At 41.7% G+C, this 21,215-nt stretch overlaps 1 protein-coding gene across 5 annotated transcripts in view; it reads left to right on the plus strand.

Moving 5' to 3' along the window:
* Window positions 1-1,498: 1,498 nt before the first annotated feature.
* caskin1 (CASK interacting protein 1) overlaps window positions 1,499-21,215 on the plus strand; it is a 122,917-nt gene continuing 103,200 nt past the window's right edge. For 2 of the 5 annotated variants that reach the window (XM_046074669.1, XM_046074676.1), the window contains exon 1: window positions 1,500-2,254. In XM_046074669.1, coding sequence (XP_045930625.1) covers window positions 2,161-2,254 — 94 coding nt within the window. In that variant the 5' untranslated portion in view covers window positions 1,500-2,160. Of the gene's footprint in view, window positions 2,255-21,215 lie in introns of all 5 variants that reach the window. The other 3 variants (XM_046074690.1, XM_046074683.1, XM_046074699.1) reach the window with 2 other exon arrangements.

The following is a 21,215-nucleotide window of genomic DNA, read 5'->3' on the forward strand; positions in this document are numbered from 1 at the left end:
GGCAATCGCCCTATTCTGTCGTTCAGGTATTCTTGGACTCGCTGGTGTGGACAGGGCCAAAAGAAAAACAAACAAAAATGATAAGGTCACAAAATCATTTTTGATCTTTCAGAAATTAGCAACTGAACTGCACACTTACTGCAATTTACTTTAACACACTGATTCCTTTTTGGTGGAATACCCGATGGAAGAGTTTTTTCTTCGTGGGGAAACTTTTTTCCAATTAGCCATTTAACAACAGCATTATGTACAGGAACTCAATGTGAGACTGTACAGGCAGATCTAAGTCTAAGATCCACTTCTATGCCACTAAATATTGTTGCATAGTCAAGCAAAGTCATTTCATGGGAGTGAAAGGCTGATGGGAATGGTGTCAGTTCTGCCTATTACAGGCCCTATTTGGTCATAGACAATTTAGGGTGAAGAGATCACCAAATAATTTAAACCAACTGTAAATAAACAGTGTAGGCTATGACTAGCCGTCTTTTTAAACAGCTCCACTAAAAGACACTGGATTTAGGGATGGTAGCCTAATGATTTTTTGTCACACCACTTTGGTCCAGACTGAAATATCTGAACAACTTTTGGATGTAATGCCATGACAACTTGTTAAAGTATCCATGGACATATCCTAATAATGACCCCTCCTTTAGCACCACCATGAAGCTGACTTTGGGGGTTTTGAGAAATGAGTTAATGTTGGCATGAAATTTGGCGCACACATTCAGAATAGGAATGAATTGTCATAACTGTGATCCCCTTTCATGTAGCGTCAGAATCATACAATAGCCGACTGTAGTTTTTTAGTCTATGCAAGCTAGCATGCTAAACTTAGATCATATCAGCATGTTAAAATTGTCATTCTGAGTTTGTAAGACTACATCATCATTGAGCCACATGGCTGTAGACTCATATTGTTTTCCTCTTAGCTACTCAGATTTATGGCTTGTGTGATATGATACAGGCCTAGTAACCTATTAGCCTGTTGCTGCTATGAGCAGTGCCATAGGAAATAAGGGGAGGGGTTCAGCTCTTTCAGGGGAAGTAGAATTCCTAGTTACATTTACCTTTTAGACAGTGGTAGGTGTGTCTTTATAAAATGTGATATAGGACCAAGTGTTTGTATGAAACACTTAAATCACTTACATGCCATTCACTGTACGCTGACATCACTTGGGGTTAAAGCTATGATGTAAGTGCAGCTAATCCAGCCTATAAACTACAGGCCATCGAGCCTCAAAGAAGAACACATTATTTATTCGCTTTGTCTGTGCCTTCCTTGGCACTGAATAAATCTCTGCAGCTTCTCTATAAAGCAAAGAGAGAGGGACATATAAACAGAGCCAGGGAGAGATGAAAAAGGAGGCGGGAGAGCACCGCGCTCCTGGTCCGCCCCCAAGTTGCAGCGCGAGCCATTTAGCTGTGCGAGCTGGGCCAGCTGTAGAGCGCGCGGGCGCGTGTGCGTGCCCCCCTCAGTAGGCTACCCCTGCCCCCACGCGGAGAAAATCATTACCAAATACAGAGCTCGGGTGCACGCGGAGTGATGGCTGCAGCAGCAGCAGCAGCAGCAGCAGCCCTGGATTGTTTTTACGACGCAGAGCACGAGAGCGGCACCACCTCAGGAGAAACGGACACCGCGTGCACCGATTTTTAAACGCACAATCACTTACACGCAGTGTCTACGAGTGAACCCGCGAGGCTACATCAGTGCGTTTGACGTCTCCTTCAGGGAGGATCGCTGCCTCCCGCTCGGTTAATCGTTGCTGCGGAGCGCAGCTGCAAGGGAGACAGATCAGCCCCGAGCCGCTATCACGGATGAGGAGCGCGAGCAAACCGTGGAAACGAGACCATTCAGCTCCACCGTCAAATTATCACGCACGCGACGCCAGCGCTGGAATCTAGATCGGCCCAGTGGCCCCAGTCCAGTGGCGCTGCACTTAACGGGGGGGGGGGGAACCCGAGAGCATCCCTCCATCCCACTCTCTCTTTCTGCCTGTCTCACCCCATCATATGCCAGAGCTGTAGGGGGTCTCATCTAGTCGGGGACCAGGGGGGAAGGAGGGAGGCTGTTCGGTGGACGCACCCTCCGCGTGGTGAGGCTGGGCTGAAGCGCCGCTGTTTCGGAGGATGCTGCGGGAGTAGAGCGGCTCAGAGCGGAAGATGGGGAAGGACCAGGAACTGCTGCAGGCGGTGAAGACCGAGGACCTGCTCACCGTGCAGAAGCTGCTGCAAAGGCCCCGGCCAGGGAAAGCAAGTAAGGACACTCTATTCAGTTTTATTATTATTGTATTACTATTACTATTCTATTGCACGCGCTACATAAAAGATAGTGACACAGCTGTGGCACTTTATTGACTCTATTGAAGGCTATTTCTGGCGTACCTTCGCTGGCTGTTTGCTACTATTTGGCCTTACTGATGATAATGATGTTGTCTATGTGTGTAGCCTACATGTATGTGTGTAGGTATGTGTATGATCCAGAGAGGAAAATGGAGAGATGAAGAGAGAGAGAGAGAGAGAGAGAGAGAGAGAGAGAGAGAGAGAGAGGAGGGATTCTATGCACCAGGGTGTATCAATGAAGATTATTGGTGTGATTGGAGACTGACAGCCCATCTTGAGACCCCTGTCTGAGTGCACTGCAGCAGAGAGAGCGAGAGAGAGAGAGAGAGGGAGAGAGAGAGAGGGAGGAGGTGGGAGTGGGAGAGATATAGGGAGGGAAAGAGTTGTGTTTTTGGAGGAGGGATGTGTGTGACCCTGTCTCAATAGTGTGAGATGATACTAGTAGCCTTGTGATGGTTAAGGTCCAACATCATCTTCAGTGATAAACACAACACAGGGGCGTAACAGATTCAGCATTCGGATACATGAGTGGTTAAAGCTTGTGTGTGTGTGTGTGTGTGTGTGTGTAAAGTGAGGAGTAAAAGTGGACTTCTATTCTATTCCCCTTCTACTGGTATGTATGACTATCTATCTAATTATTTATTTTCTGCAGGCAATGTAGCACTTCACCATCCAACAATGTTTCACTTCCCCAGCCCACTCTAATGTGTGGGCAATGCAGGGCGAAGCCAGAGAGAGCTGCAGATAGATTATTCTGTAGCGGCTGCTAGCTGCCATATGGATGCTTCTACTGATAAATCATCAATATCTATCAACAGATAGGGACGGATGCTATAGGGGCACAACTGCATGGATTCCAGTTTCTGCAGACAAATGTTCAAATGTTTAAGCTTTGACACAGTAATTCAGTTTTCATATGCAATTCTTTTAAAAAGCATCCCATGTGATTGACTCACCTCACCATCTAATTGCTAAACAGTTCAAGTCAGGCAGGTTTGTAGCATCTGACCTGGTGCTGACCCTGGGAAGGCTCCAAGCAGCAGGTGGGCCTCATTTTAATAAAAAGGAGCCGCCGTTGATGACAAACAAAGGCCCAGAATTGCGTCTTTCTTGCGTGGGATGACTTTTAATCACAAAGCAAAATCAGAGCATCATTCTTATTTTAAACATTGCATATTTCAACATAAACCCTGAACCTGCCACCCACACAAGTGTTGTCAGTTACTAATTAGACCTCTGCGACACCTGTTATGGGCTTTTAATTGAAACCTTTATGTATCCATTAAGTGTTTCCATGCAGGCTCAATTCTGGTGTCTTGGTCTAGCTGAAATCTTTAATCCATTTTCTGTGATTTCATTTTTCCAAAATTTGAGTAAGGGTAGAAAAAACACAGAAGACGATTGAAAGCAATCTCAGCTCTGTAGCAGAGAATAGATTTTATGCATTTTATGACTCTGCTATTGATTGCTTGCTTGCTTTAATACATATCTGGGTGAAACTGGCAAGTGAATTTGACATAATGAGGGAAGACAATACTTTTGATTTGGACTTGTTTTGTACTAAGCTAACTTGTACGCTCCTATGCCACAGATGGCAAAGCTTACTCTGCAGGACTCAGCGAAGTACAGCACATGGCCTCAAAACAGTTTGTAGGAATCAGCGGGGTGCACTGCATGCCGACAGGCGCGGAACCAAAGTCTGCAGGCTACAGTGGAGCAGAGCACATATACAGGAATATAGTCCGCAGCCTGTCTTGTGCAAAATACAGACATACCTTGACTATAAAGAGTTTGTAGGATCTGCCATATTCAGGTAGTGCCCAAAATAGTATAGTGTCAATAGTGTTGAACTAAGTGGAGCACATTATGTACAAGAGCACATCACAAAATAGCCTTTAAGCTACAGTAGAGTGCTCTTCAGCTGGAAGCCCCTCTCAGACTAGTGTTTAGTACACAAAATACAGAGGACAGGCAAGCCCTCAAACTAGTTTTTCACGGCAATAGCCAGTTGCTTGCAGCACACACAGGTGGGCACCGACTTGGAGCCAATGCTCAGTGGATTGCACTGCAAAGACATGGCGACTAAAGCAATTTAAAGCAGATTCTGCAGGTGAATGAGGCTGTAGCCTGACTATACATGCTGCTTATTGGCACAAAGAAGGTGCCCTCTGTTTATTGTAATCCATACATTGTAATAGTAATTGTTGCATATACTTCAACAATGTTGCAGTTTTTTTACTACACATATACACTACATTTATTTCTAGTTGCTTAAGATTTTATGTAAAAACATATGACGCGCTTATAAAACACATTGCTGTGTTAATCCCAGTCTTTTCAAATGCAACGTTGTGTGGCCATCAGTCACCTCACAACCTCTCAGATTTATCTTGTGACCCTGACCCTGACCTCTACGTTTGAAACCACTGGACTAAACTCTATATAGTTACAGTATAACTCCCCCCACTCAAGCCGTTTGAATACCTTTTAGCTGATAAAAAACAACATTTTTGTTTGAGTGTAGTAAGTTGAGGTTTTAAGCACTGGTTGATCTCCAGAGGAATTACCTTTTTACGAGCTGCTTTCTTTAAAAGAAAAACTAGCAGAAAATACAGTTAAACAGCTAACTGAAGAAATAAAATGTAAAACAACTGACATAACAAGAGACTGACAAAAGCAGTGTTGATCGCAGGATGTGTTCCATTGTCAGGTACTCCTGCTGCATTGTCCACTCTCTGTGTACACAGGCGAGCAGGATGCAGGCAGATACGTTGGACAATCAGTCACTCAAGTGGCATCTGATGGCACAGGCTGCCATAACTCCTCAATAAACACTTTATCATTCGTTATTATCGTCACTATGAAATATTACACTTATGCGTGGTTTGAGGGGCCGTCTAGTCTAACTGAAGGTGTTTAAACGCAGGATCAAGGTCCATCCCAGCTCGGCTCAACGGCTCTGTCCCTCTCTCTCTCTCTCACAACCTGTCGGCGTGCTGCAAAGACCAAGCCTTTCCAGCATCGCGGTGAACGTTATCATTTGTATAATTGAAAGCTAACCCTGCCACAAAACCGCTTCGTGCTAACTGTTTGACATGCTTTGTGAAATGTCATTTGTGGACGTGAAAAGCAAAATAAACCACGTTTCTCTCCGTTCTGGAAAAGCTGAGTGTTTTTTGGGGAACTGCCTGCAAAGTGTCTGCAGGACGCCGATATTACATGAGGCGGACTTTGGGCCATTCTTTCAGCATGAAAACAAACAAACAGGTCAGGTAGAAGCAGCCAGGCAATAACGACAGAGTGCATCTGAGAGTCTCAGACAAACAGCAGGGAAGTGTAACGCTAGGCTGATGTTAACACAGACCTGTTTGTCATCTAGCATTAAACACAAAACTCACAGGACAGCTGTGTGTGTGTGTGTGTGTGTGTGTAGTTAGGAGCGAAATGTGTGTGTGTTTTGTGGTGGTAATGAGTGCATGTGTGGCTGGATTGTGGGTGCACAGAGGTAAGATTGGTTTTGATGTGTGTGTGTAATGGGCCTGGCAGAGGCTCTGCCCTGCTGCAACTAATTTACTCCTTCTCAGGCCAGACATACAGTCTGCACACATTCACCTGCATCACAGAAGCACACACATTCACAGAACTACACACACATGCAGACACATCTGGCACCATCTGGAGAGTCATCATCAGTTTGCTGTCACTCAACGTCCCTTCTGCACATGGCACTAGACGAGGTCATGAGTGTGTGTGTGTGTGTGTGTGTGTGTTTGCGTACACATGGAGCAGACCTTGAGTGTGACCTGAGGTCTGTGTTTGTTAATGGGCTGTTTCAGTGTTTATGTGTCAAGGCAGGTGGTGCTCTCTGTATTGATGGTTGTTTATTGTGTGTCATTAAAGGTTTCATTTGCCTGTGTGTCTGTTGCATCAGTGAAATGATTAGCATTCAACCTCTGGCACAATGTTTACTGCCATGAGAGACCGACACATGCTGTCATCGCTACACAACGCTATCTGCCTCCTTCCTTTTCTTTCTTTGAAGCCAGGAGAGATGTTAATGCTCACAGACCATTCTAGATAACCCCCCCCCCCCCCTTTCTGTGCAAGGCTGGCAGAGGACTAGAGCAGATGATTGCATCCACACCAGTGCACATTCACAAAGGAGCAGGCAGGCAGGCAGGCAGAGAGGAAGCTTCACATACTGTCACCCAGAGTCTTCATATTGGTTAACTGTGCTGTCTGCAACTATATGCTTCAGTGAGAGAATCTGGTGTGAAGTAGCTTGTTTTTTTGAGCTGGTGCACTTATTTTTAAGTATTCGCCATAGTGCCCAGGATGTTAGCTTTCTGTGAGCTGTTCTAAATTGCTGAAATAAAACAAAAAGTCATGTATTACTGCAGCATTTTCATGTTTTAGCTTCGATTAAGAGATTACATGTTTATGTGTGCATTCAGAAACTTAAGAACCAAATGGATAAATGTAAAAAACACAAAGTGGTTTAAGCAAGCTTGTTTTATTTCCTATTGAAATGTCTGCCCCCTAACAGCCAAATCCAGTGGGTTAGTGGCATTTCTGATCCTTTAGCGTTGCACATTCATAAAGTAAAGGGACTTGCATAAAAAACAAACAAAAAAACAAATGGCGAAGGATTAGAGACCAAGCTATCTTGTTTTCTGTCAAATATGCTAAGTCCAGCATGCATCACGTAAAGTCAGCGCTGCAAAGCGCTGCATGAAGTCAAACGCACCTATTCATGTTGGGTTATCTTTACTCTACTAGATCCTTCAGATGGGATGAGATGTAAAAGACGTGACAGAAATGTGTGTTGAGGTGTTTGCTGTCATATCAGCTCAGAGGGCCCTAGAAATATATGCAGAATGTGGAGGTTCATTCCTGTGTTTTCTGTGTTACGCATAATGACACCAATATCTGTCAAAGCAGAGAAACTGACTCTTGTTCATAATAATTCTGTTTATTGTTTTTTGAAAACCCACATTAAAGATACCACATCTCCATTTGCTTTTCATCAGAGAAAACTGATGAAATGCTTAATTTATAAAAAATGAGGAGTCTGTCTTGAGGCAAGCCACTCAAGTGCACCGAAAGATGCATATGCAAATATGCAAACACAGTATTATTGATTCTGAGTTTTATCTTGAGAACGGAATTAGAAATGATAATATTGAGAGGATTGGCGGGCTCCAAAATATCATCACTCACCTCTCTGCTGGCTGCCTCCTTGATTGAATTATAGAACAGAATGGTGATTGGGGGGGGCTACAGAAAAGGGACTGATGAAAGGAGTAGAAAACAAAGAAATAGGGAAAGGGATATATATATATATTTTAGTCAGAAGAGGAGGGGAAGATTTTTTTGATGGGCAAGTGGGACAGATGGTGGAGGGGTGACGACAGGTTGAAAACTGATGAAATAACAAGGCGATGAAACAGAGGGATAGCTGAACAGCATCATTACCAACACACTTTTATTTTGATTGCCCACTCCTCTCTCTCACACACAGTTACTCATCTGCGCAAATCACTGCACCAAATATAACATCCACACACAAAGCTGTAACACACACAGTTTAATGGGTCAGCGGCAAGTTCAGGGAGAATAGGAGAGGTGAGGAGATGGAAGGAGGGGAAAGGAAAGGGCACGCCTGCCGATAAAAGCAAAGGTAAGGAAAGGAATATGAATGATATGAAGTAAAATAAACTAAGGGAAGGGACGGGAAAGGACAGTACAAGGCAGAAAGGGACCGAAAAGAAAGGAAACATAAAGAAACAAAAGGACAGGACACGAAAGGGCAGGCAAGGAAGGGGACGGATAGCACAGCACATAAAATGGAAAGAAAGGAAATGACATGAAAGGAAAGAAAAAGAAAGGAAATGAAAAGAAAAGGAAATGAAAGGAAAGAAAATGAATAGAAAGTAAAGAAAATGAAATGAAAAGAAGAGGAAAGGAAAGGAAATTAATAGAAAATAAAGTAAAGTAAAGAAAAGCATAGGAAAGGAAAGGAAACAAAAGAAAGAAGAGAACAGGAAAGAAAAGGACAGGACAGGTGGTGACAAGGAAAAAAGGGAAGAAGAGGGAAAGAAGGAAAGGAGGGGACATGACAGGAAAGGAAAGGACAGGACAGAAAAGCAGTAAGATGAGGAAGTGGGAGTGAGAGCCAAAGAGAGAAAGGAAAGCAAAGGAACAGAAATGCAGATAAGGAGGTGGAGGTGACGATAATAAGGAGAGAGGAGCTGCACAAAGGTGGAACAGAAATAGGAAAAGTGCTATATGTATTATGAAGTGTGATATGAAAGTAAATGGTGAATACCAGGACATCTACTGCATTCAATTCTATTCTATTCTATTGTAGCTACAGTGCAGATTAAAAGGATGAGAGGGGAAGTGGAGTAAGTGGTTTAGTCTGGATATGAAGACCACCCACAAAATGAGAAGGGCAGCGGGGTGAGACCTCCCGTGCTCAATCAGCACCGATTATAGAGGTGGCATTAACCACCTACAGTACTGGTGTACTTATGGACACACACACACACACACACACACACACACACACACACACACACACACACACACACACACACACACACACACACACACACACACACACACACACACACACACAAACACAATGGTCCCCCACCATCATAGGACTGGCACAGAGAGGTACAGACTGTTGGAATTTACATTATCAGTGTGTGTTACAATTGTAGACCGGGGACAAAAGTCACACACACACACACACACGCATACAGCTTAATATTTCAGCAAACTCCACAGCAGACACGAGGGCTGAATCTCAAAGACATGGGAGAGAAAAGGAAACAACAGACAGCTGAGCCATGTCATTTGAGAATTATTATGTAACTAAGACAGTGGCTGTATGCATGTGTAGGTGTGTGTTATCTTGCAAAGGTGTGTGTGTGTGTGTGTGTGTGTGTGTGTGTGTGTGTGTGTGTGTGCGTGTGTGTGTCTCCTGAAGAGCTGCTGCCGAGTGCGACTGTGCTTCTACATTGCCTTGCAGGGTTTTTCCATTCACGCCCTGAATTCATAACATTGAGTATATTCTTATTGCTTCAAATTAATGTTTATGCTGCTAATAAAGACAGGAAATTATGCATTTTTTTCTGACTCAACTCTTAAACTAACGTGCTCTGGACAAGGTTTTACTGTACTCTACATGGGAACCTTTTAGTAATGTTCCGCCCTGCACCCACAGTGAACGCATTTAGCATCGCCCTGGGACTTTCTGAATGAATGCTGGTGCTCTTGCTATGTGAGTGGCCGCTAAAAACAGGGCTCTAACACAGTTTGGGTTCATGGCTTGGGAAATGTGTCGTACACTGACACACCCTCAGGTCTTTGATATGTGTGAGAGTATTTGGCCAGTTAAACTTGGTATGTTATATGCTTTAGAGCTTTGTTTCTAACAAAAAAGAGTAAAATGTGTTTCCAAACTGATCCCTAGCATCTACATGTTTCACCTGTGAATTATTAACTGACCATTTGTTGCTACGTCTGTCAAGATTTCCTTTCTCACACAGCACATAGGCAGGTTTCAGTGATAATGTTAAAAGAATGACACTTGAAATAAAGAAAATCCTTGTGTCCTTGTTCTCATACAGAGGTAGACAAACGCAGGCTTTTCATTTCTAGCAGATGCTAGCTAGCTCATTAAGCTATTGTTAGCTGCTTTAGTTGAAAAGGCTGTCTTCAGCTTAGTTTTTAATGTTTCTTGCTGTCTCATATTAAAACAGCTGATTATCCTCGTAGAAGACTTAGAAATAACGAAACAGCATTGTTCTCAGATGGTGTGCCAGTTAGTTTGTCCTAGTAGCCAATTAAAAGGAGAAATGTAAGATGAGACTCTTGCCAATGTAACATAACAATGTTTGGCTTTGGCACTTGTTCATATTTTCTAACAGAATGGTTTTTATTTTTTCCCCTCCACTCAAAGACGTGTTTTGCTTATTGTTACTTCACTTGGATGTTTCAGCTTCGCTGTGCAGAATGATGTATGTGCAGAGTTTGACATCTGCTGAAGGGCGAACATTTCTCTGTGCACACCTTAAATCTCAGTGAACACATGTGCACGTACTATTAGTTTGGAAGCAAATCACGGTCCAAGATGAAACTCAGTGTAAATCTCATACATACACTGATAATGGACTTATCAGCCATTCTTGTTCATCTTGTTTCCAGCAGTTAAACTTTCCAACAAGACACATAGACATACAGAGCCGAATTGACATCTGGGGGAGCCAGCAGCATGGGACAGGGTTCCATTCCTTACATTGTTGCTCTTGTGTTTTTGGTTTTTAAAATAAAAAAAAACTAAAAAATATTGTTTCCCCAAAACTGACGGATTTGTGAAATGAGTATCCTACAGAAGGGCCGTGTGCTCCCACCTCTCTGGCTTGACCTCTGTAAAACGGTAGCTGCCCATTAATGCTACTGTATGCAGTAACACAACCATCTGGTGTAACAAAATATCTGCACTACTGGGAGTTTCATATTATGTGTATATATATATGTGTGTATGTGTGTGCATCCTCATACAGGCGGCAGTGATCAGAGACCAGAAGGCACTGGCCAGCAGGACAGATGTTGAGTCTGGCCTAGTGTGTGTGTGTGTGTGTGTGTGTGTGACAAAGCTGTACATGTGTGATCCAGCGGATGAACAGATGTTTGGTGTTGGATCTCTGCCCACACATCTGCAGTTTTGCAAAAGATTCCTTATAATGTACCTGACCTCAGATACATGCAGTTTGTGCCTTATTTGTGTATGTGATTGTGTGTTTGTTTCTGTACAAAAGTTCATGTGCATGTGCAAAATTCTTTTAAATCAAGCTTTTACAATACCTACTTATTGAAGGCCATTAAACACTATTTTGACCCAGATATGATTCTTTTGCCTTTGTTTTTGTCTTTTACTGTAACTCACCGTCTCTCTCGGTCTGCTCTGGTTGGATGCTTTCCATCTCATAAAAGTCAGCACTGTGAAATCATTCTCTCCCGTATTAACCTTCAGTCCCTTTTAAAATAGGAAACTGAGCACCTATGTCTTCACGCACTGATAGTAATTGTAGGACTCCCTCAACCTGCATTTGCACTGAAGAATCTTATTAACAAAGTGTGTGCAAGGTGTGTGTATAGTAGTTGCTGCTGTGCTGCTGGCACATTTTCTTTATACAGTAAACACGTCTAACTGAAAAAAGTAATTTTAAATTATCCAGACAAAACATTTCATTACCTTTTTTCCCATGGCCCTCATTATTCATACATGAACACATATTACAATAGAATTTGGCCAGTGCTTAACTGTTGACCAGTGAGAAGTTCCACAGGGGTTGAAAAGGGTACAAAAATGTCTTGAGTAAAAACACATTGTTGGGGTGACAAAAAGGAACTGTCATCAATGATATTGTGCAGCTATGCAGATGATGGTAATTTCTTAGTTGAAGTCAATATTGTCAGAAGATCTTCTCTAATTACCTAAAACATTTCTAAGCTCTTCATGCAGGTATTCCCAGTAGATATAGATTTCTGTAATAATATTTTCCTCTTTTATCATTCAATTTACATTGCTTTAGCCTAAACACTTTATAGAAATAATTGCTCACCGCTTGTATATGAAGACTGATTTTTGTCTTTATTTAATAGAAAACGGGAAACATCAAACACACAGCTGCTCGATGTTTTTCATTGCTCGGCTGTTTTTCCTGGTAAAAAAATACAAAAGTGCAAAACATCTACCGGTTACAGCTTCTAAAATGTGAGAAATGGCTGCATTTCTTTATCATAGGTGACAATGAACTTAGTATCTTTGGGATTTGGACTAAACCGTCAGGGGAAATTGTAATTTTGAATTTAATTTATGACATTTTATGACCCAGGTTTCCATCCAAATATAGCACACATTTGAACCGAATTTCCAGGAAATGTTAAAAAAAAGTTAATTAGTGACACCCTGAATACCTCTCAGAAAAGTTAAACCTATTTGTGCTGCTGTTTGTTGCACTTGTTTCTATATGTTTTCATACTCGTACATTCTGGCATTAATGTTTCTTTGTAAAATATTAGTCTATTTAAGGTTGCAAAACCTAGGATTGCATTATTGAAGGATACACAATTGTTGAAGAGAATGCTCTTGCCTCCTTTTGTCCACTTTTCTGACAAACATTAAATGATGTGACGGTGACTTTATTTTGTGAATTATTTGAACCGGGGGATCAGACAAACACCACTTGTGTTAACTCAACATTTCATCTGTATACTGTGTCGTGTTATCAGATCAGATCTTAGAAGGCACATCAGCATCCTTTGTGTAACTCCCCTTCACCTAACTCATAAATATTTCAGCCTTTCAGTGCGTGTAGTCTCTTTGGCTGTGAGGAAGCCTCTCCTGCTGATTTGGAGGCAGATATCTGGGGATGATGTATTTTCCAGGAAGCTTGAACTCTTCTAAAATATGCGTATAGACTGACGGTTAGAGATGATCAGGGCACTTGTGACTGGAAGGCTTTCAGACCATCTGAACCCAATCCTCAGAGCAGCTGGGAAATCTTGAGCATATTGAGTGTGTGTGAAGTCTCCGTCCTCCCTAGTGGAAAAAAAAGAAAGAGGGAAAGTAAACAACGAAAGTAACAAATTAACAAGAAGGAAGATAAAACGATGGAGAGAGAATGGAAAGTTGTATTCAGAGTGAACTTGGTGTTTTTAGTGTGTCACAGGTCCATCTCTTTAAACTGAAACAGCTCTGTTTGTCTGCTAAGTCACTGTAGACCTCGTGCTGAGACATGTGATCCATCGCGCACACACACTGCGTCCATGTAGTTTTCCACAGTCCCTATCTATCTATCTATCTATCTATCTATCTATCTATCTATCTATCTATCTATCTATCTATCTATCTATCTGTCTGTCTGTCTGTCTGATTTATAGTTTTCGGCTGGTGTGTTTTGTCTCTTTTGTTCCCAAAAGTAACTCACAGTAAACCTTTTTGTTCTTCCTGTTCCCAGGCAAGTAGGCATGTTTATCCATCTAGCTTTCTGCTCTCGATACCTTGGAAGATTTTTTTTTTGCTGCATTTCACATACACCACAGAGAATGACTCATTACTTTTAGCCATGCTAGATGCCCGGCTCCAGGGATGTCAGTGTCCCCCACTTTGGTCCAGATTGAAATATCGGCTCAAAGCACCGCTGTGCCTAAGTAAAGACTAAGTAAAGAAGACAGAGCTGCTAGCATAGTGTGTTATTATGTATTAGCACTAAACAGAAAGTATACCTGAGGCTAATAAATATCATTATTTTGTCCACAGTATTGGAGAAATTAAAATTTTGATCTGCTGGTGGTGCTAGATGGAAATTTAATGGATAACCAAAGTTATTACAATTCATCCTTAATGTGTGAATAAATATGAAAGTACATCCTCATTATTTAGACAGTGAAAAGACCCAGATGAATATATTATTCCTCCCCGTGCTGAATTCTGATGGGTCATTTTATTAAAAAAATGCCAAAATGCTACTTGAAAAGTGTTTGTTATGTGTGTTGCATGGACTTGTTACATCTGCATAGCGTGGTTGCACAGATCATAAATTCCTGGAGGGTCTGTCGTCTGCATTGCCCAAGCTTCATCTTTTTTCTCTCTACATCTCTGTTTCCTTCTTTCTCCTGCCCCCACCCCCTGTTTGTCTCTGCCCGCCCAGTGAATCAGTCTGGCTGGCAGTGTGTTGCTGTCAGGGAGCCGGTGAGGGTGATTAGTCATGTCGAACTGGGCCAGAATCTGGACGGCCTGAGCTGACAACAGGAAATAAGGGATTCTGGAAGATTCCACCAAAGCAATAGCTGCCCCCCTTCTCTTTTTTAATGTTTTCTATTTGCATTGTTTGTTTGTTTTTTAACTTTTTCAGTGGAAAGACAGGAGGAAAGAGGGGGGAAGGTGGGGTGAAAAGGGACTCTAATAAAACAGTGCACCTTTTATCTAGATGAACCACTACGATGGTACAACATCTGTCCTTCCTCTCTGTCCCAGAAAAGTTGTGATTGCTTGTTAGACTGTAAATAGCTCTGTGCATAGTATGTATGCACGTGTATTTGAATGCATTACATCTCCCTCTAAAGGCATGTATGAACATCTACTGTGTGTGTGTGTGTGTGTGTGTGTGTGTGTGTGTTTAGCCTTGCTAGTGGCATGGCTCCAGGGATGGCATCTAACGGTTGGTGGGTCCACCACATGGGTCCAGACTGAAATATCTCAACAACTGTTGGATGGATTAAGACAAAATTACATATAGATGTTCATGGTCTCCAGAGAATAAATCCTTTGGTGATCCCCTGACTTTTCCTCTTGCCTCCACCATGAGTTTTACATTTGTGGTTCTGAGTGAAAGATCTCGAGAACGTTTGAATCGGTTTATCGGTTAGTGGTAATCTGGGTAGCATGGTGTCCTAGTGGATAGCACTGTGGCTTCACACCTGGGTTCGAACCACGGTCGTCTCAGGCCTTTTCATGTGGAGTTTGCATGCTCTCCCATCATTCCCGTCATCCTCAACTGTGTTTTGATTCTAATACCTACATGCTAACGTCAGCATGATAAACTAATTAGGTGACGTTAGCATGTAGCATGTAGCACAATATTATGGCTTCACTGAGGCGCTACCATGGCTGTGGACTCGTAGTCTTGTTACTGTAAGGTCACAGTTGATGTCACCTGAGTCAAGTCCAAAGAAATGAGTGGCAGCTCCAAGATCAATGCATAGTAAGGGTAAATTCAACACAGACTGCAGAAAGAGGAGATTTAAATCCAGAAAAAGTATTTACTTTTCTTACTTAAGATGTAAAATCTGTGTGGACATTTAGCATGAATGTAAAAGCAGGAGTTTCTGAAACATGAGTAGACACGAGTTCCTTTGTGCAGCATGTGTGTGTTTATATAGTATCGTACCAACATCCGTGTTCAGTTAACTCACCTCCTTTGATCCCTTTGCTACAGTAGGTGTGTGTTACCTCGGGCCAATCAGACGGTTGTTTTGCAGTGTGTCAGCCAATTGGGGAGAAATAGTAGCGTCCCTGAGCCAATGAGCGCCATTGTTTGTATGTTCTGGCTCATGGGCTGGTTGTATGCAGCTGTTCAACACATGCAGAACATGTGGGTTTCTGCATGCTTGTGTGTGTGTGTGTGTATATATATATATATATATATATATATATATATATATATATATATATATATATATATATATACTGTATATGTGTGTGTGTGTATGTGTGTGTGTGTGTGTGTGTGTGTATGCGTGTGGATGTGAGATTGGTGCCAAACCCGCCGTGGCCCCGGTCTCAGTTTTCTTTCCCTATTTTCCGTCCCTCCCCCTCTCGTCCTGTCTTATCTTTCCTAACTTTCCTGCTCTCACTCTTTCCTCTCTCTTTTTCTGTCTCTCTCTCCCTCTTCCTGGAGCCATCGTCATGGCAACAAGCACACAGTGCCGGGCCAGGAAATTTCTGGATCACCGACAGTTATTCCAATTCAGCACAGCGGAGTCCAGTCAGACACTTTAGCCCTTTCCCGTGTGTGTGTGTGTGTGTGTGTGTGTGTGTGTGTTCAACCATGGGATTACACTATAATCTGACAATACGGATTAGCACAGCAGACCTACTGGCCCACTGGCTATTATACATTCAGTACCTTTTTTTCTTTGTCTGTTTTCATCTCATCATCCCTCCATCTCTGATTTCCATATTTTCTCTCATTCACCACTTTTCACCAGTTTCTCTCATCCCACTCTTTCTCTCTCATCCCTCTCCGCTCTCGTTCCTCCATCCTCCTCTCCTCCCTTCTCACCTTTCCGCTCAACACATTCTTTCATTCATGCCACTCCCATACATCCATCCCTCCTGTCCATCCTTTCATCTCTGCATCCTCTTTCCTCCTGATCTATATGCCTCCCTCATTCTGTCTTCCTTCACTCTACTGGCCTTTTCCAGTTTGACTCTCGTCTTGCTGTTTGTCCTGTCTTCTTTCATTCCCTCCTTCCTCCTCACCTAACTCTCCTCCTCTCATCTCTCATTCCTCCAAATCTCTTGCTTAACCCTCATGGGATTGGAGGAGAGAAATTTCTTTTCACACTTTTTTCCTAATCACTCTTGATCTCAAGACTTTTATCTTTGTCTGTATCATCTCTTTATCCATTTCTTTCTTCTTTCTCCTTCTCTTCACCAACCCCCATCACCCTAGTGGGGGCCCCCACTACGTGCTACTATGGTTGCAGGGCTGAGTGCCAACGGGGGGGATGGTGCTGGGTAGGTAGCAAAAGGGAAACGTGTTTGAGTTCAGTTCAGTGCGATTGTAGTTCATTGTTCATTCATTCTTTCTCTCTTTACTTCCTTTAGCTGAGATTCTTTTGCACAAAGGTGCAACATAGCAGGTCCATGTAGTATTACGTAAATGTCAGGAGAGACATCTCGCCGTGCACTGACAGGTTTCTGCACTGCATGTAAATTCTTGAGTTAATTCTGTCCGGGATCAGTAGTACAATCAGAGCCAAAATGATTGGTCGATTAATCAATCAACAAAATAATAACTTATTTAGGGATTTTCATCTTAAATGTAACATTTTTCTCTTTTGGATTTAGGACTGAATGATTAAACAATCGGTATTAAATCAAAAGGTCATAATACGTTATGAACTTTGTTATAGCGCCTAATGCATGTTTGTAAGTGATTATAACAACTGTTATAATGTCTTATGGACGCATTATATCGTGTTATAAATATATGCATAAGTCATTATAGCGATGGCCTTCATAGAAAGTGTTACCAAACAATCAATTAAAAACATTATTGTCAGATTTATAGATAATGAAATGAATAGTTACTTGCAGCCCTATGTACTATACAGAACCTAATTTCTTGTTTAATTCTCCACCTTTTCATAGTTTCATCAGCTTCGTCTCTCTAATTTGGTTTAAGTATGTAAAAACATCAACAAAGAAAGACTAATTCAACCTTTTGGGTTCATACAAAAAACAAAGATGCACTTTGATTGGAAAACACACGTGCAAGAAATTTATGGAATTTATGGCTTCTCTGCTTTATTTAAAACCATAAATGTAGTTGTTTGTACCTGCTGATACTCACAATTGGTAATAATAAAAATGCATGTTAATGCAAGTTGTGAACACACGCAGAAGACATTGTGGTCATTAGCAGTAAATCGTCACATTGGTTATACTGAGCTTTCATACTTCGGGGGAAACCAGCAATACTTAAGTCACCATGGAGCTCTCATGTATAACATAAATCAGAAAAGTAGAACTTGACTCTTTTTTAAAGAAAATATCTTGTCACGCATGTTAAATGAGAATCAGCCATACTGGCTCACTGCAGAGCTGGACTATCGACACAAGACAGACAGTAACTGCAGACACAGGTACAATAAGGCTATTGTTCTCCATGTAACTCTACCACATACACACTGCTCTGGTCCCCACAGTCTCTCTCTCTCGCTTTCTCTCTCCATGTCACACACTTTGAAACACACACACTGTAGTTTATAGAATAGCAAAATCACATCAGTGCACTCACTGCACAAAAAAAGCAGCTCAGTTATCACACACACACACACACACACACACACACACACACACACAACACACACACAACACACACACAACACACACACAACACACACACAACACACACACAACACACACACAACACACACACACTTTTTAAGTGAAACGGTCCAAAGCTTTCCATTGGTTAGTGTGTGTGAATAGGTGAGACACAAAGAGACATTTAATAGGTTGACAATTCAGAGAGAGGGAGAATGAAAGAAAGAGAGCACTTGGGTGCCTGGTTTCAGAGATCTGTGTGCTCTTTAAACTCTGGACATATCTTTAAAGTTGCTTCCTTAACTTTCACCTCTCCAAAATTCAAATGAGGAAGTCTGCCTCTCATCTTTAAAATGTGTGTCTGTTCGTGTTGAGGCCCACAGAGTAAAGTAGTTCAAAAAAGAATGCAAAACTGTAACAAATGATCCTAAAACTGCATTTAGGCATCAAAAAGACTTTTGAAGGTTTACATTTTTAGTCATGCTAGCAGCATTGATGTAGGGATGGTTATGTCTGTCCAGACAGAAATATCTCCATAACTGTTGGATGCATTGCCATGAAATATGGTAGAGTCATGGTCCCTATCGGATAAATCCCACTAGCTTTGGTGATCCCGTCTTTTCGTCTAATGCCACCATGAGGTTGACATTTGTGGTTGTGGAGTTAAATGTCTCGACAACTATTAGCCATGAATTGCCATGAAATTTGGTGCAGATATTCGTGTTCCCCAGAAGATGAATTGTCATAACTTTGGTGATCCCTTAACTGTTTATTTTGCAAAATCATCAGGCTAAAATCTTAATTTGTTCGGCGCTCTCATTTATAAACACATATGCTTAGTGCTAATTAGCAACTGTTAGAATGCTAAGATGATAAACTAAGATGGTGATCACAGTTAACATTATACCTGGTAATCATCAGCGTGTAACATTGTCATTATATGCATGTTAGCATGCACATGCTAGCATTTAGCTCAAAGAACTGCCATACTTAAGTACAGCTCGTAGCATGGCTATAACGTGTTCTGCTCCAACATATGTTTCAAGTACTGTACATCAAATAAAGGTACAGTGTAGCACAATGTTCTGAAACTGCTGCTTCTTTGTCAGTTAAATCGACAATAACCCTTTGAAGGAGAAACAAAGGCTCTGCTTGTTATTTTCTCCCCTCTAACTGTCTCATTCAATGTGTAATTCTCTCTGAGGGTTAATCTATAGTAGTAAATTTAAGGGCTGCTGCTGACACTGCATGATATCAGTTCATTACATGCCTCAGTGGACTCCACATACAGTGTTCTCCTCTCCTATCCTCCCCTCTCCTTTCATCAATCAAATGTTAATTCACTAATAGTATAAAATCTAAAATTTGCTTTGTCTCTCATTTTCAAGCATTATTATCTAATTTGGGAAGTAACATGATATTCTGGTACTGTGCATCCCTAAATTTGCATGTTAGAAAATATCTATTTTGCCCTTACAGGCACATTTATTTGGTGACTATTTTTCACGTGCAGCTGTACAAGTTATGATTCAGAAAAGGGCTTTCTGCATCTTTTGCTACTCATATCTCAGCTCAGACAAAGGAAACAACAATGGCTCTGCGGTTGTTTTGGCAGAATTTTGTAGCGGGTTTCAACTCTGTTGTAAAGCTGTAACGTTGATGTTCATCCTCATTTATTAACTATAAAAATTTTTTTTTAACAGTTTTGGACACTAGTTTTGTTCAAATACGTGCAATGGAAGCTCAAAAGTTAGAGACATGGGATTGCAGCCACATAGTTGCTGGGGTGGTTAAAATTGATGTGGGAAAAGACCTGCAGATACCTAGATCCACTGAGGAAGATGTTTAAACTACCAGTGTGTGTGTGTAGTATTCGGCATGTTTAGATATATAGCTTTTTCGTACAGTAAGTATGAAATGACCATACAGATGTAAGTGAAACACAAAATGGAGGAAGAAGAGAGAGAGAGAGAGAGAGCAGTATTATGCAGGCCTAGACTTCTGTCTGTTGGATCAGGTTCAGAGCAGGGAGTGCTGGTGGTTCTGTGTCTGTGGGATTGGCTTCCTGTGATTGTAAATCTATCCCCTTGCTCTGTAATGGATGTGCATGTAGGTGTGTGTGTGTGTGTGTGTGTGTGAGAGAGAGAGAGAGGGAGAAAGAGACACGGAGACCAGGGTGTGTCGTCAAAATTTCGGGGGAAGCAGAACAAACTCTTGCCCTGTTTGTTTTCTCTCTCATGTTTTTTTTATTAGAGAAAGGCCTTTCTCCCTAATTTCCCCTGTTTTACAAGTGTATTTTATCATGGTTTTTTTTGAAGACATCTTCCTGTTTTCTCATCTGCTTCCATTTCAATTTCCTGCTGACACTGTTTGCGGTTAATGTCTTGAGAGATTCAGTACAAAGTAAATTCCTCAGCGCTAATTTAAACAACAGAGCCATGTCATTCTCACCACTCAGCTGCTCCGAGTTTCTCTTCCTTAACAGAAATAGTTTTCATTCACCAATTAGCCTTGCTGTTTTTTTATTGTTGATAAGCTACTGTCTATAAAATGCAACACTTCCTGCAGCTGTTTCACATTAAAAGCCTTCTAGAGGCTCAAAGGGCACATCATTTCAACCTTTCTTAGCAGGCTTTTAGTGTATCTCGCTCTCTATACTGATAGCCTTGCACCTACATGTGATGAGTGTATTACTACGCCTTTTCATCAGGCTTTTAGAGGGAAATTCCTTTGCCCTTAAATGTTTTTAACCCAGCCTTTAATTGTGACCTTTATTTGTTTGTGATGGCTACACCCCAGCCATTATTTGAATTAGAATCTACAGTATGAATTTTTCACGCCTGTGCTTCATTCTCTTGTTTTTTTGGCATCTACTACAACAATGAGCCTATTAGGTGAATAGCAATTAAATTTTGTACAGAGATTCATGGTCTCCAAAGAATGGAATGGATCCTATTGATTTTGATGTCCCCCTGACTTTTCCTCCAGCGCCACCGTGAGCTTGACGTTTGTGTTTAGAGTAAAATGTCTGGAAAGTGTGGTGAAATTTATTATAGACGTACATATCCCCCTGAGGATGAATCACCAAATACCATCCATCCATCCATCCATCCGTCCATTGTCAAACGCTTTTCCTGCGTACAGAGTTGCGGTCACCAAATACCTGCAAAACTAATAACATTCCCGTCAGCTGAAATCGAAATATTATCGAAATCACAATGTGGCCATGTGCAAAATACAA

This window comes from Micropterus dolomieu, linkage group LG02, assembly GCF_021292245.1.
Source record: "Micropterus dolomieu isolate WLL.071019.BEF.003 ecotype Adirondacks linkage group LG02, ASM2129224v1, whole genome shotgun sequence".
Classification (NCBI taxonomy): domain Eukaryota; kingdom Metazoa; phylum Chordata; class Actinopteri; order Centrarchiformes; family Centrarchidae; genus Micropterus; species Micropterus dolomieu.